We start from the raw sequence: 19,262 nt of genomic DNA on the forward strand, positions 1-19,262 counted from the left end.
TATCTTGCAGGTCTCCCAGGAGAAGCTCAACAAGACAAGAAATTACAAGGGGACTTACGGAACAGTAGTAGAGAGAAGGAAGCAAACAGCTCTGGGCTTCTTGCAATTACTGAGGTCATGTATTGCATGTACTGGGATGTACCACCACTGACAACAATTGCTTTTGGAAAACAGCCACCCCTGCTTACACTGGGTCCATTTCTCCTCCCTTCCAGGCAGGCATGCACATCTGCTTTAAGACACAACAGTGAATGAATTAATTTCAACATCTGCCCAAGGCAGCTCTGACTGCCTTGTGGTTTTTATTTAAGCATACTAATTTAATAAGTAAAGCACAAGCTGCGCACACTTGCTGAAGAAGTGCAGATGCTACCTTGTCAAAGAGGCTGCTTTCCTCAGGACATCCTCATCATCTAGTATTTTACTGTCACGTCTCTGAACTCTTTTTTTTTTTTTTTTTTTCCTTCCCCCATTCCTTTGCTTTCCAAAGTACAGCTTGGTTTAGATTTAATGAAGCTCTCAACTGGTTTCTTTCCCTTCTCCCTATTCTGTAAATAACATGTTAATTTCTACTATAGTAGAAAAACTTTCATTTTTTCATTGCAAATCAAGCTGTCATTTAGAACATATTGCCAGGGAACTTCCCCCCTCCAAAGCAATACTATAGCTAACCACCATGTGTTGAATCATTCAGCATTTTAAAAAAAGTAAAGACAGCGGTGACAAGAACTCACCATGGTTTCATCCCAATGCCTGACTTGACTGAGAGCACCCAGACAAGTTCCTCAAGAATAGTCTTATTTGACTGTTTTTGTGGGGTTTTGTTTTGTTGGGGTTTTGGGGTTTGTTTTTTTTTGTTTTGGTTTGGTTTTTTTGTTGTGGGTGGGGTTTTTTGGGGTTGGTTTTTTTTTTGTTGGTTTTTTTTAAGATCAACATCAAGATCAAGATTTTCTAGTGAAATTCAACTTGGACTGCCCGGTGCTCACCTGAAACATTCGGAAGTACATGGCAAATGAGAAATTAAATAGCTACAGTGCACACAAAGGAAAGGTAGGCAGCAAGCATGACTAAGACTAAACTCTTTCATTAATCAATGGCATTGCACAAAACTAAAAGTGTGGAAGGTTTGTACTGCTTTGAATATTCCATTTCTCAAAGCTGTAAAGCAGCAGAAAAGTGGTTTTCTATACTTCCCCCCAAAAAACTAGAAAAAGGAAAAAGAAACACAGTATGAACTCTATCCTACTTGAGCAACTGTCATCTAGTCAAGTGGCTTTGTTGAATTTGGTCATTTGAGAGGTTTGCAATACAGAGCTCTCTAGCTTTGCTCCACCTCCAGGAACTCCCTGAGACAGGAGACAGGCAGTATTTTCACTCTCGCATATATGCCATTTTGCACTACTGAAACATTTCTTCAAAAATTACTTCTATGAATCTAGCTAATGCATCATTTCAGTGGGTAAAATTTTTTACTAATGTCTGATGTCAAAACCCATTTCGTTGGGCCCACCACAAAATATAATTTGAGAGTTTGAGTTTTGCCTGTCTTAACACACAGTGAATTTTAAAGAAAACATAAGTTAAGGATAAAACCCCTTCCCTGCTGGACTCCGTATGAAACAGCCAGAGCAGTGACTGCTCCTGCTCCCTCCGACAGCGCACTCGTGAAGCATGGAAGAGGCAGTTCATCACAAGCCAGATTATTTTTTAAAATTGTTTGGTTAATTTTTGAGGCATCTCACTTCAGCTAACTTATCTGGTGCTTGAAAAAGGAGAGATACCAGTATGAGAAGGAGAACAGGCTGGTTTTGCTGTTTTTAAAACCCAGTCCCAAGGTAGCACACTCGCTAGGGGGGATAGTTCCAGGAGTATAGCTGTCACCAGAATTTTTCTATTTGTTAAAAAAAGACATACCATAACTCAAAGTGGACTGGAAATAGTGACAGTGGTCTTAAAAGAACAGCTAAAAGGTAAACACTTGCTATCTTTGTCGTCTACAAGCCACATTCATAGTCACATGGGCTCTCCTTCCATTGCCAATCCACAGTAATTAATTAATTCTGTTATTAAAAATAACAGAATATACATGAATTAAAAAATTCAGCCACATTTCAAGCAGCCTTGTTCTCAAGAGGAGTACACTGTAGGAGCCTGGAGCCTGCATGACCTAGCACTAACACTACTGCTGAATCACTGATCTTAGACCAGGAAATCCAAACAGAAAAGAGGCTCGTGTTTCGGCTGTACCTTTCAGGCTGCAGGCTTTTCAGAAAAGAGCAGGTAAAAGCAATAAACCCAGAGGCAACCGCAACCCATAATAAGCTATCATGTCATTAGAAGCACAGCTTCCTATTAATGAAAAACATCCTTAATTTTTACAGAAAAGCAACCTCCAGACAGCCACAATCTCCACATACTTAGATTAAATCCACATGATTTAGAAGGCAAAAGCAGCAACTAATTCTGTCAAATACACCCATTTACAGGATACACACAATCCTTTCTTCCTTTCCAAACTGTTAAATAAGACACTGTGGTGTGGATGTTCTTATTTCACACAACTAATAATAACCAGAAGACATTTCTTCTCATTTTAATGCATTCACCCTTATTACTTGTGAGTGCATTTGCGTGTATATGCAGAAACTGTATTTATAGAAAGTGTCGCCAGTGTGCCAAATCAACCCAACTTGGTTAATACCAAGTGCTGTATTTTACTTATTTATGTTTTTCAAAAGCAGAAAAAAAGCAATCGAAAACCCAAGTCCACACTGGACATACCTTCAGAGAAAGACAGAAACTTGACCACTGAGTCAGGCTGCATTCAGCACATAGAACAAGTCACTGGAGAAGTACTTCTGCTTAGTTTTCATTAATACGTAAAAGATTGTCAGGAGAGGAAATTTCATTTTGTATTCCAAGGTTCTCTAGCCACTAACTACATAGGCGTGCACTGACTTTGCACAGTGCAGCCTCAGCCCTGATGACAGTCATAGCATCATTCCTAATGTATAAGTAAAAACAAAATAGTAGTAAATTATAGTAATTGTTCAGTATGTTGCATAACTAGGATTAATTACGTTATAATGTGCATTACTTAATCACATACAAGAATACAAACACTAGCTAAATTCATCAAGCCTATGAATTTCTGGACTCTTACGGCAACATAGAATCATTTAGGTTGGAAAAGACTTTTAAGATCATCGAGTCCAGACGTTAACCCAGCACTGCCAAGCCCACCACTAACCCATGGCCCTAAGCACCACAGCTATGTGTCTTTTAAATCCCTCCAGGGCTGGTGACTCCACCGCCTCCCTGGGCAGCCTGTGCCAGTGCCTGACAGCCCTTTCAGTGAAGAAATTCTTCCTAATACCCAACCTAAACCTCCCCCAGTGCAATTTGAGGCTGTTTCCTCTTGTCCTAGTGCTTGTTACTTGGGAGAAGAGATTGACACACACCCCGGCTACAACCTTCTTTCAGGTAGATGTAGAGAGCAAGAAAACAGAGAGCGAGCACCTCTCCTTATCTATAATTAGCTACTATCAAAATTATTTTGTAAGCCAAAACACTTCAAAAAAGTGAAATCAAAAGCATGGAGTCTTCTTCATTGTTACAGGCTTCAGAAGAAAAATACTAGTTTCTCCAGTGCTCTACACTGGTAAGAGACCTTCCTTCAATTTAATCAGGCACGAAATGGCTTTCAGACTCTGCAAGCCTACAGGCAGTGTTTTATAATAGTGAAGTTGATTAAAAACAAGATGCAAAACACAATGTATGCCTTGTAGTTAATCTTTCACAGTTCCAAGGTAACTTACTATTCCAACTCCAGTATTAAGCCCTGCATGACTCTTCAAATGAAGAGGCAGATCAGCTGCTGGGGCTGTAACTTTGCAATTCTAACATGTTTTCAAATTACTTTAGATTAACTCACTCTAAAGCGTGTAACTATCTAAAATATTTGGCAGTCACTTGACCTTCTTTCTCCCAAAAAGGATGTTACAAAGATCAGGAATTTGTCCTCTTCAACAGTTGATTTAATTTCTGAAAACAGACAAAACCCCACGTATTTTCCCATAATCCAGAAGTGCTGGCTAGGAACAACATGCAGAAATCTTAACGCTTCATTGCATGTGGGATAGCACGAGTGTGTTAAAATCCTCAGGCCGTGCTGTTGTGTCTCTGGGCACGGACAAATTCTTTTCACTGTGAAGCAGCAAATACACCCACAACCCTGTAAATCAATCCTGTCCAAATCTACACCAGGATGAATCACAATGTATTTTCTGCTGTTCTCACAAGTTTATTTTTCAAAGCAAGGCATACTAATCCGCACACTTCCAAAGACAGAGCCCACTCATCTGTCCCAGAGCTTCACTCCTGTGCCTCCTTCGTGTCGCCCTTGCTGATGCACAGCCACAGTGGCATTCCCCTGCCATCCCGGCGCCCTCCGTGCCCAAGGGGCAGGCGCCCACCACAGCACAGCGCTGGGCTGCTGCTCCATGTGTGCATCCCCTGGGCTGATGGGAAGAGATTGTCCACCTTGCAGCCAGCACGGGCACCTCGGGAAATCCATCCCCTACCCTGCTGCCACAGCCTCCTGCCACCTCCCCGTGGGCTCGTGAGGCTCTGGGCGGACACTCAGGTGTCACCACCTCTCAAGAGCAGGTAAGGGAGTTTTGGGGAAGAGAGTCTCCAACTACCGCAGGTAAGAACAGGATGAGGGAAGCAGGAGGAAGATTTAAGAGGAGACCAGCTGCTGTGAGACACCTTCTGTTGCAAGTACAGGGAGGGCAATAGAAGTGCTAAGTGCAGAAGTCAGCCGCTCCTCCTTCTCCAGCCACACTACTGGGTGCACCAAGGGGTATCCTGCACCTACCAAGGAGATGCTCAGCATGGCCCGCTCAGTTATTTCATCCTTTGCCACTTCTGCTGACATCGATCTCGCTTACCACGGACCACCTAGCAGCCAGCACCCGCCGTGTTTACAGACTCAAATGATTTACTTTCACATGGGACATCAGCCCATTGCTGCGTGCTAACAGGTACACCATCACAAAAACAAACTTGAAAGAGATTTGTGATCTCATGGAAATTATTTATGGGTAGAGGGAAACAATGGAGTGTCGGGGTCCACATTGACACCAAGAGAAGCACACACACATGGACAGGATTAGTTATCGCTATTTTTTAGGGATCCTGAACATACACTACACAGTAAAGAACTATGTGTACAGTTCTAACACCCATACATTTTCCTTATCCTCTTGCTTAGGTCAAACATTACATGTTTCTCCTCAGCTGCCCCAAATGAGAATTTAATCATCTACTCCATACTGATCCTCAACAGAGCTGTTAACAGGATAGTTAAACATACAACGCACTCTCGACAGCTACATTAGAATGCCACAATCCGTAGCAACTTAAATCATACTTAAGATTCAAGCAGCATGAAATGTTAGTATCTCAGCAAGGTATGCCAGGTCCCTAAAACAAACAGAAAAATTAAACTGGCACTTCAGCCAAAAAAAACCAACCACTTTCTGAGAGCTTGCCAATGCAAGTTTATAATATATGATGCTGTTAGTCTCAACTTTTACTAAAGAACTGTTTAAAACAAAGTTAGAAACATAAATTGGGAATATGTTTTTCTCTCTCTGGTTTTATGGAAATCCTGTTGACTTGAGACCAATTTACTTAAATAGTTAAGGGCCACATCAACAGAACTCAGTTCAAATTTCACTCAGTTTTAACTTTATGCATTTTGAAGATAAAAGGTATTTTTACAATTTAACAATTCCTAAGCAACTTCTAGGAGTTCTTTTGAACACAACATCTTAAATATTTACAAAAGTTCTATGAGAAGTACAGCCAAAGGAGATAACTACAGTGCTGGGGATTCAGCTGTGAAGTTTCCAACATATTATTTAATTAATCAAGTGAACACTTAAAAAGATTCCCACTTCTCTCAGATTGCTACTGTGAATTTGCAACAGCACTTCAATATTTATATAGTAAAGTTCCTCTAAATGAGCAGATTCAATATTCAAGCCACTAGCTTTGATTTTTTTTAAAAAAAAAAAGTAGTAACATTTAAAGCTCTGGAAATAATGCAGAAATAAAATCCAGCCAATGAAATATATCAAGTAAACCAAAAATCTGTAATTGTATGAGAAGGCCAAACTAAACAAGATCTAGAAAAAACAAAGTTTGCACATAAAAATGGCAATTCTAGCATCAGTGTTTGCAGCAGAAATTTTGTTTTCTCTGTGCTTTAGTCCCACCTCTTCTCTAGAATTTGCTGCTCCTCTCTTACCTTGGTACTGCAGCAACTCAACGCCAGCTGCAGGAGTCTACAAGGTAGATGCTAACATTGTGAGCAAGCAGTAGCACTCCCATAGTGCGACCCAGCGACACCAGTAACAGTACCACCCTGGATCTCCCCCAGCAAGCATCGTGTCCAGCTACACTGATGTACGGGCTGCTGCTTTTGTTGCTTGCGGTCAGCATCAAAGCTGTTCTTCAAAACAGCAAGTTTGTGGAAAGAAAACCCAAAAGGTTCATCTTACCATATCCTGCACACAGCTACCAAAGGAACGTTTGTTGCAAATTTCACAAAAAAAGTTAAAGCTGTTGCTGCTTTCATGTAGTTTCAAGCTAGATATGCAAGCTAATAAACAATATGTAAGCATCATTAAAGAAATACAGGAAAATCCACAGGGAGGCTCATTTATACACTAAGAAATCAGTCATTTTGATAAAAACTAAATTGGATACTGCTGCGGGCATTTCGGGCGAGCGGGAGTCAGATTCAAATACTCACAGAGTTCAAGATCTGATCCGTTTATTGTACAAACCAGGTAGACTTTTATAAGGCATTCTATAAGCGTGCAATAATGTGGTTGGCTATTTTACAAGCGTATAATAATATGATTGGTTAACAATTGTTTACTGGGAAGATTTCTGTTTCTGCTTGTTCTGGCATGTAGGCTCCTTTCTGCGGTTTCCCAGCTCCTCTTATCACGTCCCGTTGGCCTTGGTTTTGTGCCAACATCTGCAATTTGCTCCTTTTTCTTCATCCCACTGTTCTGGCCGTAACCTCGTCTTATCTCTTCAGTATTTTTCCACTTGCTTCAGAGTTCAGCATAATCATTCAATACAGCAAGAGCCCCAACAGGATACCACTAATTTCAAACTGATAAAAAACTTCTAAGTAGACTGGAGCAGTTGAAGTAAAGAATTTCCTCACACTTCGGATTGAGACACCAAGAACGTCAAACTTGAATTAACCTTTAGAGGGGGGCTGGGAAATGCTTTCCAGTTCATTTTGGCTTCAGGACCAGCTTCTACCTAGTTGCTACCTAATTTGGTTCTTTAAGCCATTCCAGACTTGGAGGAAAGCTATTCTTCCAGAACAAAGGCTTGAAAATGTACGAAGTGACTGTAGCTGTATCTTTCCCTTAGACCACTTAAAACCATTTTTCTTGTCTGACAAGTGCTGTTTTGGCAAAGAACAGTGCAAACTATGGTCTGCACACCCCATCTTTTGATACACAGGTGAACATGGAAGCAATCATATGAAGACTGCCTCACGTGCTACAAAAACTTCTCTTTTCCCTCTCAGGTCCCCCCTTTAAAATTCAGGTGGTTCAAGGCTCAACTGGAGTAGAAAACCTAGGCTTGCCAGAGCCTAACAGAAGAGCACCAAGTCAGTGCAGTTCACTCTGAACTCTTTCCTACATTAGCACTTGCTGCTAGCCTTCCCGTGGCGTAGGCTGAATGGGAGAAAATGTTTTTATTGCCTTTCTCTCTAAAAAGGCCCTATCTTTAGGAACTGCAACAGTGGCACCTGGATATATCTGAGACCAAGACAATTCACAGTCTGGCTACCAAGTCAGACTTTGATGCCTGGCACCTGAGAGACCAGTACTGAAAGCCAGCAGGGAAAACAGAGCTTCCTCAAAATAGGAGAGAGTGTACTGCTGGCTCCTAGTCTTTCCTGCATTACATGGGGTATACGGGAAGACAACTGGGAGTCATTTTACGTACTGCCAAACCCTGCCGAGGTTTGAGCTGCTCCTTGCATGCTCACAGAGCGAAGGCAGACAGTGAACTCGGGAACGGCTGCCAGTGGTGGGAGAGGGTGTGAACAGCCACTGCTGTGATTAATGGCTTTCTTGCCAACACATAGTCCATAATTTGCATTGCTTGTAATCAGGTAATGGAATCTCTCACTTTCTCTCAAAGACACTCAAAAAAAGTGTCTTTGCTCTGCTAAGTTTATTCTGTTTAAACACATAAAACAGTCAATGCAGAACACCTACCTGGCTCCGAAGATGTCTTTTTTTGCTAGATCAATGCCAGAAACCACCTTTACCCTGAGGATACGAGACTCCTCCTGTTAATAAAAAAACAGGTTTAATGTTTATTCTGTAATTATTTTGAAGATCAACAGTTTGCAAAAGGTTAAGCAATGAAAAAACTCTCAGGCTTTAGACAGCAGGAACCTTCCTTAGGTAGGATTTTGAAAATAAAAACCTCTTGGAAGGAGGTATACACGTTTTATAATCTGCTACAGAACAGTTCAAGTCCAAACATGAAGAGCATCCAACTCCAGTCAGAGTGGTTAAGAGTGAAATAAAAGTAGAATAAGAGTTGGTAACAGTAATAACATCATAGTAATAGTAATGTAACAATAATAGTAATAAAAGTAGAAGACAATTTGCTGAACAGGTCCATTTTGAATCCTAAATGATCCATATTCCACAGACATTCATTCTGCTTAGACTCTAAAACTGTCTCTTCAAACACAAGGGAAAGTACTCATAATATTTCTGCCCAAAAATACTAGTACACCTTGGTCAGAGAGATGTCTGCAGTTTAAAAAAAAAGGGTGCAAGGTTAAAAATAAATCTGTGAAGTCACATTCTTTAAACCTTTCTCATCATCTTGGTATATACAACTTCCAATGACACATTCCAATTTCTGAAGATGTGTATTACTAGGACTCAATCTAATACTCAGTTTATCACTTCATTATGTTAAGCTCCTGAGGAACACTGGTATAAATGTTATTTTTTACTCCCCCCCCCCCCCCCCCCCCCCCCCCCCCCGTTTGACCAGTTTATTTTTGCTACACAAAGAAGCCACCAAAATTATATCAGGAAAGGATTCTACAGAAACAGGTTCTGCAGGCACCTGTATCAGTTATACCTTTTTCTCCTCAGATAAGCCTTCCAGAACTGCAAGATCGAAGATTCAATTACAGTAATTTGAGACTCCATTCCTTGAAGCTTGTTCAGAAAACAATAACATTTTCCCACAGGTTTATGCTGGCATGACTGCACTATGCCTAGTCTATTTGCTTTAGATAGCTAGAAGCAAGACACAGATTTGTTAGCTGTATCTGAGATTTTTGAGATTACTAGGAAGGTCAGAAACACCCCAGAAGCAAAGCTGTACCTGACCAGCCTAATACCATTCCCCTGGAAGGCATCCGAAACAGATTACTTCAGAGAATGAAAAACAAAAGTTTCATTGAACCTGCCTGCAGGGTGAGTTTCACCCTGACACACATCTTGCCATAGTAACTGTGCTACATTAAAACAAAAGCTTGAGGATTTAAATCCTTTCAGAAAATCTGTTTGTTGGTATTCTTTCCAGCAGCACTTAACACTGTCCAAAGCAGTTTCTAATTAAGAAAACAGAATTCCTTCCTAAAGGAGCCTAAAGCTTACCAGAAAGGTAAACAAAACAGTATATGAAAAAGAACAATTCAACGGACTTATCTTAGTGGATATTGAATACTTCTGGGTTGTTTTTTTTAATGTGTCAACTTTTTTCTATCTGTTAATGTCAATATAACATGTCTGGTCTTCTAGAGCAGTTTTAATAGACAAAAGGCAATGAACTTGCAAATTGTGATCATGAAAACACCTTCATTAAGAGAAAATAGGATAGCGAGGGGGAAAAAAAAAAGTCAGAAATGCAGACTATTCTGACCTTACTGAAGGAGAACTGGAGGTTAATAAGTTGTAATACTAAGTAGAGAGGGACAGAAGGAGGGATTTCTGACAGTAACTATATTATCAATGCTACTCAGATTTCCTCCTACAAAGGCCCACATCAATTTTGCTATAGCAGCATCTTATTTCTGCACTAAAATTACCTCTGCATAGTAACTAAATAAAAAAAAAAATAAAAATCACAGAGCAGGAGGAAGGATCCCTAATTCAGGTTTTGTACAACACAAAAGATGATGCTCCAGACTACCTAAATAGATACTCATATTTGAAGTTTCACTTCAGACTAAGTACACCAGAAGATATGACTGTTCCCTCCCTGCATGTAGGCCCCCAGCCTCTGCCAAATACTTAGTTTTACCAAGCAGAAACAGTGCTTTTGCAAATTTTTGTTCAAATTTTCCTATGCATGAAACATACACAATATTTTAAAAAATAATTAAAAGCACCTCAATTAGTAACAAGGCCTTACCCATCCACTGTCAACATTTTCCCTTCAGTAAGACACTTACTTTGATAACATCAATTGTATACAAGGAGCAAGGTGATTTTTGGATGATGGAAAATTCTTCGGCAGAAGATGACACTTTATATATAGTACTCTGAACCATATGAGTAGCTGTTCAGACAGCTTGTCTGTAAAAAAATTCTCTTGTAATGCACTGAGCTTTTCTTGTCTGTACCGTTTTGTCTAAAAGCATTCACAAAAGCAGCATAACAACACAGCTACATTCATGTGCACACAGACACATAAAAAGCATAATAAAAGCATATTCCAGCTCATGTGACTACACAAAGCCTCAAATTATATAGATGAAGGGTTCCCAAATTAAGCGTGTTTAAGCATCACCACAGGTAGCAGCGGGTACCAGCAGCAGCTCCCAGCTCTCCTGGCTGACACCTCGATTTTGTACTGTCTAATCTCCACCTCCTTAGCCGAATGCTGCTGGGGGCAAAAAGGCAGAAAAACTTAAAAGTTTCATATTCTTATGCTTGCTCCTTATGTCCCACTTTCCTCATTTACCTCCAAGTATGCTGTATCTAGGTAAAGAAAGGAGTTAAATTTTCACAGCAATAGGGAGGTAATCTCACTTCACTGTCCACCAAAAAATCAGGTAAAGGATTGCTTGCCTAGCCACAGCCAGAGACCCGAGACAGAGCATCAGTTACCTGACACCAGTTTCCACCCACCCTCTTCTGAAAAAACTGTATAAGAAGAGAAAAATAGGATTTTGGTTGTTTTTTTCATCTAAACCCAAAGCACAACAACAGAGGGTAGCCAAGACAAGATCACTCAACATGGAAAAATTCGGAGTGAGAAGACCCAGGATCCAAACCCCAAATAAAGGGATCCCTTTGCAGCTTTGAGCCCAAGGTAATCTTTAGTTAAGTAGCACTTACACTTGTTGAGATTAAGGATGCGTTTACACATACATTTCTTTCAGTAGAAAGTGCCAATTTAAACACCTCTCCCTCCAGTTTATTCCATTCCCACACAGGTTTTTCTGCACCCAGGTCAACACCTTGAGCCAGTGGAGCCCACAAACAACATGCCAATGAAACTGAAGATGGGAGGAGGAAGAAATGGACAGCCAGGGATGACGCGTAGATGGACGCAGTTGCTTAAAAGCCAGCACTGCTGTGCAAAGATGTATGTGGCACCAAGACCAGAAATTCAAGGCTTCGGTCTACAACACCCACCAATATTCTGCTGAGCTTAGAAAATGCTGACGTGGCTTTTATTTTTACTCCAAATACCAACATTTCCAGGGTGCAGAAGTCCTTACATAAAAGCAGGAGAATGTCTCCACTGAGTTCTGCGTCGCCTGGACACATCCTCTGGATTAAATAAAGCCAAAGACTTAACCACTCCAGAAATAGCTAACTATAAACCAAGACTACTTGCTAGTAAAGCTAGTACCTCTTGTAAACCTTGGGCTCATTACTCACCCTTTGCACAGGGCAACTGATGCCTCTGAAAAGTAATTACTGACCTGAGCCAGTAATCCAACAGAGCCAAGCCCAGTACCACCTTAAGTACCTACGTGTATGCCCACCAGCACCCAGTGCACAGTCTGAGCTGGCTGCATTTAGTAGGCAGGGAAAACCCCAGAGACAAGCAGAGAATGGGGTAAGGAAAGAAAGTGGGAGGATTAAGAAGTGATGTGTTGCAAAACTATGGTTCCTGTTGGGGTCCCATGCATGGGAGACGGGGTCCGCAGTGAGGCTGAAGGATACCTGGAGAGACATAAGGTGGGAGTCCTAATTTGCAAAATGAGTAAATGAACAAGAACATGCAGAGCAGGGTAACAAGGCTGGTCAGAAGAGAGACATTCACGAGCACAGCTCTGCAGGGACTTGTATCAGGGAACTAGACATACAAACCACAGAAGCAGAGCTCCCCAGCGAGGGACACAAGTGTTTACGCTTGCTTGGCGCGCTGATCACAGACTGACCTCCAAAAAGGCCTCCAACACCAGCACAGCTGAACCATCATACATATTCTCCCTTGAGCATCAGACACAGAGTGGAAAGGGATCCTAGACAGGTCCCTGACCACAGCAAAATTATTTTTTGTTAGACTTAAGAAAGGCACTTGCTTAACTAGCCTGTGCATATCAAAGAAACAGGTGCCATAAGGCAATACTGTAATCATGAGTTCTTTACAGATAAATAGCTTTAGGTGCCATGTGAACTGACATGCCGCTGAGCAGAAAGACAACCTTAACCTGTCTAGACAACAACCTGATACACACAAATCCAGTAGAACACAGTTTATTGGCAGTTAAGTATCTTGACTGAAAGACTTTCATGAGTAATCAATCTTATCTAACACATCCCCATAGAGTGGTTTTCCCAATACAAACAAACTTCCATTTTCTGGCAACTGTACCTAACATCCTTTTGAGTCAGTAAGAAGTGGGAAGGGGCAACCGCTTACCACCCCACAAGGTGGCCAGGCTTCAGGACACAATCTTGGGCTACTCCTCCCTCCCTGCCTCCCTCCCCGCACACCCAAGAAGCCAGCACCCACCCTCACTCGCTCAACACACCACCCCATCTTTCCAATGGCAGCCAAATCTCCCTTCTTGCAACATCACAGGCATCAGGAGGCAACAATATGCAAGTGGGGTTCGGTAAAGGGAAGACCAGGCCAGGAAAGCTGAAACCACCTGACAGAAACACTGCCCTTACTGGAGGACTTCAGCTGTTTAGAAGCCCCTTGCTGCTTGAGGCACCGTTCCCAGCACAGTCTAAGAAAGAGGCAGCAGCACACAAGACCACTCTAGAAACAGTTCATGGTCTGCAGTCCACACTGGCCCACCCTAACCTACCCAAAATGAGTTAATACTTGGTGTTCCAAGGTCACTGTTCAACGCTGCACATTTTCACAGCTTTGCTCCATGTCAACAGGATGCAACCTTTACACTGGCTGCATAGCCACACCATTTCCAACAGCATCTGCACTAAAATGCAAAAGGGAATATGGAAATATTTGAAATCAACAGTATCTGTTTTCCTCTACCCACTTCCCCAATATCATGGATGGGAGCTTTTGACCTGGATTCCTTCCTCTTAATTTTATTTAGTAATCACAGAGAAATGGTGCTTAGATGATTTAAATGCTATGACACTGACAGTGGTTAATAGCAGCAAATTATCATCTGCATCCATCTTTAAATCATTTTTTGTAATCTTGTTACGTGGATATATAAAAGGTGCTCTTCTGGTTCTGTTCACAGTTGAAATACATCAAAGAGAAATACTCATCTGGTGGCAAGACTAAACTGTATCTACCTTCTGTGCAACTCCTGCACTGCCTGAAACAACTGGTATTAGCCACTGACAAACTGCAAACCAGATGAGATGGACATTAACTGCAATTTTTGTATTGCACTGAATCCTGTTTGTTTTGAAAAGCAGATAGCCTAAACTTCTTTTTGAAATGCACTGTTTGAAAAGGAAGTTAACCTTGCCCCACAGAGAAATTTTTATGTCGTTTTAAAACCTTGCCTGTAGCATACTAAGCCTGGAAGGGTCTCCTTAAAATGCCAAGTGCTGCCACTCCCCAGTCTGCTCCAGTTGAGCAACTCAACAGCTCCTGATTCTAGAGGCCAGGGCACGCTTCTCCACAGCACTGACACCAGCTCCGGCACAGCCCTGAAACTGCATTCCTCCCTCGCTCGGTTTTTTTCAACTACAATGCAGAACATGTCTCAGAATTTAAAACTATGTTGCTCACAGTACTCTAAAAAAATTTGCAATGCTCTGCTAGGAACCCAAAGTTGTGCATGCACATCGGGATGGCTGTCTTTGCTGGCTCTTAGCAGTTAACCAGTAAAATGCTAACATTTATGAAGCCTCACTTGTCAAAGTTATTTATTCCTATACTTCTTCTGCCCTCACCCCTCTAACCTCAGCCTACCTCGCCCATCACAGGAGGGGTGCCATAAAGTGCTCAGTTAGGCATTAACGTTGAGTTTTACTGCTAATCACGTTCATACTTATTTCTGCTTTGTCCAATGATTAACATCAAGTTTATGTATTCTTGCCTCCCTGAAAAATGTCAGAGGTTACATAGTTTTCTTCTTTGCTGAAGGATAACCTTTACAATGATTGTGTTTTCTCATCTGTAATTCACACTGCCATTTTAGAAGACTTAGCCGGTTTAGGTGGAAGCAAGCTATGAAGCTGAAAGCCCATCGTGCAGCAAAAACTAAACTTCAACAACAACGAACAAATGCCAGGTCACCTCAGAAAACAGGCAAGAGAATGCAGATGCATTTACAGACTTACATATAAATACACATACAAAAGTCTTGTATCACTCACATTATTTTTAAACTAACACCACATGCACTTCCTTCAGGTGCTCTGAAGGGCACAGTCATTTCTAACACCTATTAAAGCATTCACATAAAGAAAACTTATTAAAAAGTCCTCCTGCCCTGGGATTAACAAAATACCCTGGAGCTGGGACGTTAAGGGAAGAGTTACAGCAACAACAGGGAGAGAATGTGGGCACACAGTGCCCTGAGCTGTGTGCTTCTTCCCCACCGACGAGGATGTAACACCACCCCTCAGCTTCGCCCCTGAAGAGAATAATGCAGGAGGGGTAGCTTAGTCCACACAAGCCAAACCAAAATGGATATGCTCTAAAACCCAACCCAAACAAGTTTTGGAATGCGCATCTCTATGTTCTAAATACACATAAAAAGAAATCAGCAATATGCGGTCTGGAGTAAGGAGAGCTGTAGACTTCAACTTCCTATAGGGCAGAAAATCCCATGATACGTTTAGAGTATGCATTAAGAGAACAGCACTGAAATAACAATATGCGTATAAAATTAGAAGCTTGGCTTTTTAAAATGAACAGACAAGTGTGAAAGGCACAACATTTGGATCAATGCAAACCAATACTTGAACAGATGCCATGCAGACCAGAGAAGATTAAACATTTAACATGTTCTTCCACAGCTACCTTATAAAAGGTATATAAAACTAAGTCAAATCCCTCAAGATGAACAAATTTCCTTTCACGTTTTCCAAGTCGCACCGAACCCCAGCCAGCCTTTGTCACACTCACGTCGGGACACCTGAACCCGGCTGTCGTCCAGGCATCACGCCGCAGTCCCAGCGCCGGCACCGAATTTACCGAGCGCTGCCCGGCTGCTTCAGCAGCAGGGCCGCGTCCCCGGGAGCGCGCCGGGGGCACCGGCCGCCGCCGCTAGGGGGCACCGGCCGCAGTCTGGCTGACGGGGGCACCAAACGTCCATCACCAAGGCAACGAGGTGAAAGGACAGCAATCTAGGATTTCACCTGAAGAAAGCTTAACATGAACCGCGGCGGGGGAGTGTTGGTTTGGTTTTGTTTTGTGGGGCTGTTTTTTTTTCTCTCTGTGTAGAGACATTTTTGATTTCAAACCAAGATAGGCGTCGGCAAGGCAAATTTCCACTGACTCTAAGGAGAGAAACCAGATTATACAGGAAAGTTACCTGCACGCAGAGACTCTGTGAATCCAGTTTCACCCGCTGTGTACCTCATCTCTGTTTTTATTATACCTGAAAGTTTGCAAAACATAAAATAGAAAAGACAACAGATCTTTAACTCAATATTCTGCTTGCAAAACATGTCAGAATGGAAAAGACAACAAATCTTTAACCCAAGGTTTTAACTGTTGGCACTTTTGTTATCCTGAATTTAAAAAGAACACACAACATGCAGAGCCCCTGGTGTGCTGGACATGTGAAAACATACAGTCACCCAAACAAGCTGCTCTTCAGTTCTCCCTATTACTGTGAAAAATCAATCACACTTTCATTTGTGTGTTTTTGCACTTTCAAAAGCACACTTTCAAAACAGACTATTTGTCATCTACTTGAAAAAAGAAGGGCAAAAAGTTTTTGACAGCAAGACTAACATTAGGCTACTAAATCTTTTAGCAACTGAAAACATGGATGACCAAGTTAGATTGCAGAAGAGTCATGCCGATTCTTACTTTGATTTGTTGGCGGATTAAACAAACCCACATTACGGCTGAGTGGAACAAACCTCATACTCTAGGAAGCTATTCCGCATCAACCTCTTACACAGAGAGCTACCAGATCAGATTATCCCGTTCTGACATACAGCCACCTACCCAACACCAAACAACATGATGCAACCTCCAAGGGAGGCCCGAAGCAGAATGCCTGGCCAGCAGCCTGCTGCCATCACCCCAGGGTGAAGCTGGCCACCCGTACACTGACCGAGCAGAGGAAAGCTTGCACTCCTGCACTGCCATCATGCTGCCACTCAGAAGTGAGAAGTCAGTCACCATACTAATGTCACTACCCGTGCCACCTCCCAACGGCACAGGCAGCTGGAGCAGGAAGAACTCTGTTCTCTTTCTGGAGATACAGGGAGAGGAGGGGTATCCAACAGCTCAACCTCTGGGGACATCACAGTGACCTTCTGAAGGCCACAGAAAAAGTACCTGCTGAGTCTCAGTATAATTCTTGCAATATCTTAATAATCTTGAAATTTGTCAGTGGCAATTTTGCAAACAGTCTTTGATAAAATCTCAGTTCTGCAATGAAAACAAACACATGCGCTAAGGGTATGAACCGCATCTCCAGTCTCCTCTGTGAAGTTCAGCACAGGAAAACAGTCAGAGTAAAGGTTGCTGGGTTACAGCCACCTACTTACCTGGCTCAAGCACGGACATCAAAATCTCCTTTCAGGTAGCTTCAACACAAGCAACCTGGGAACACTGCTCAGATCTTCCTCCCTCCAAGTGTTGATCCTAGTCCTCCTCATGAACTCCCACACTACAACAAATTGTGCCTTTTCTACAGAATTCTCAACCCTTGCTGCATGATGCAATGTATTTCAAAAAACCCACAAAACAAAACACATTACTTTGTCTAAAGCTGATCTCATAGCAAGTAAACCTAGAAGCTCTTGGAGGCAAGACTACCATGTAATTTGGACAACAGAGACACCCCCCCGGCTACACAGAGCCGGCCAGCTGCCCCAAGCATGACTCCAAGCCAAGGCGAGGGCTGCCTGTGCAGCACAGTGGTGAAATCCAAGATGAACCCAAGTTCTAAGGAAATCGGATCTCTGCAGCTGAGCAAAACCTAGCTTCTTGTATTCACGTGATGACGCCCCGAGCACAGGAGGACCAGCTCGCCTTAATGCTAGAGCAAGCGTGTATCCATCAGCTTGCTGCAACCGAAGTGGGCGGCAGCTCCCAGAGCATGCTCCTTCTGCAGCGAGTCTGAGGGGCTGGCAGGAAAGACAAGGGCTTTAACCTCACAGAGTGGTCACAGGAAGCCAAGCTCCTCCAGGCCACATCAGGCTAAGCTTAAAAGGCTCCGATTTATCCCACAATGCTACAAAAACTATGGAATTGCATTTTACTGGCTATCTTACTAATGCACACCAGAGCATTCACATCAACAGACCAAGCAAACATTAGTAAGCATTTGAAGAACCGAAGAGTTTGGAGAGCTGTGGGAATCAATCTCACATGACAGAAAAATACTAAATGTTTTACAATAATGATTCAAGTCTCACTTCTAGGACTTCAGATCTCTAGGAATAGGTACCATATTCCTGTTTTCCTTGGCCAGACTAACACAGCTTGGGAGGAAAAACAGCAGGCAAAATTTCAGAAAGGCACATGTTTGCCTTGGAGGAACAGAACCACCATGCTGCTCTTGCATGGAGACAAAACAGCACACAAAACCGAAGTGAGTGAGTTAAAAGACATGCACATCAGGAGTAGTGCACAGAGTTCAAAGGTCCATGCATATCAGCAACAGGGTTAGCAACCAGGACTCAAAACTCCCAGCCCTACGTTGAAAGCACATTATGAAGAAACAGGCTCAAATCACAGTACTGACCTCAAGAAAATCTGTCTGCAAGGTATTTTTACTACATGTTTAAAAAAAAAAAAAAGTGTTCCAGGTGAATTGTGACCTATTTTTATAAAAATCCGTTGAACTCCATGCAGCTAGATATACTTGAGCAATGTGAGCAAGCATGTTGAACCAGGTCACCACCTGTGGTCTTTAGAAATACCTAAGAAAATGCAAAAGAACTTTCAATTAATGGACTTCTTGTACTACACAAGACTATTCTCCTTATTTAACACTTAGACCTATTTATAGCACTCACTGAAGGAATTCATCTAACTGGCACGTAGTTTTCTGCATAACCTAATTCATTAAACTCTCCAGTAATCTTATGCAGATGTCTTCTAGACCCAGCTGTGCCAGTCAAGAAAAAAATTCTTACTCAGCAGCTTGCTTTCTGGTCTTTAACACTGCCAGAGGTTCCCATCTCCCCCCTTCCCGCTGACAGCAGAGACCATAAGAACCGAAGGAAGTCAGGTTAGTTCCACCAGCCTCATGCTCACGCGCACTCAGAGTGGTGGCTGGGAAGGAGTTGCGACCTCTGCCAAAGTGACATTCCCCTTCACTTGCTCCCGCTCTGCACTCAGACTCGGTGATTACTTGGATTTCCATCTTCTTGGCTCTTCCATCTAAATAGGCAGCCACTGGCCTAAATACCTACTCCTGCTACAAATACTACCCAAAGAACTACCCCTGAGAAGCTTGCAACATAACAAGTTTGCCATAAGAAGCACAACAATCACTGAGGTCTGCTTAACTTAGCACCATTTTGTGGCAAGTATCTCAAAGGAAAGAAAAAAATAGTGTAGCATGAGAAAAGACAGTACATTTGCTGAAT

General features: G+C 42.2%; 1 protein-coding gene across 1 annotated transcript in view; it reads right to left on the minus strand.

Moving 5' to 3' along the window:
- LOC119140612 (E3 ubiquitin-protein ligase NEDD4-like) overlaps nt 1–19,262 on the minus strand; it is a 162,154-nt gene that overhangs the window by 115,333 nt on the left and 27,559 nt on the right. The window contains 1 exon segment of the mRNA XM_037372095.1: nt 8,325–8,398. Coding sequence (XP_037227992.1) covers nt 8,325–8,398 — 74 coding nt within the window.

Source organism: Falco rusticolus, chromosome W, assembly GCF_015220075.1.
Source record: "Falco rusticolus isolate bFalRus1 chromosome W, bFalRus1.pri, whole genome shotgun sequence".
NCBI lineage: Eukaryota > Metazoa > Chordata > Aves > Falconiformes > Falconidae > Falco > Falco rusticolus.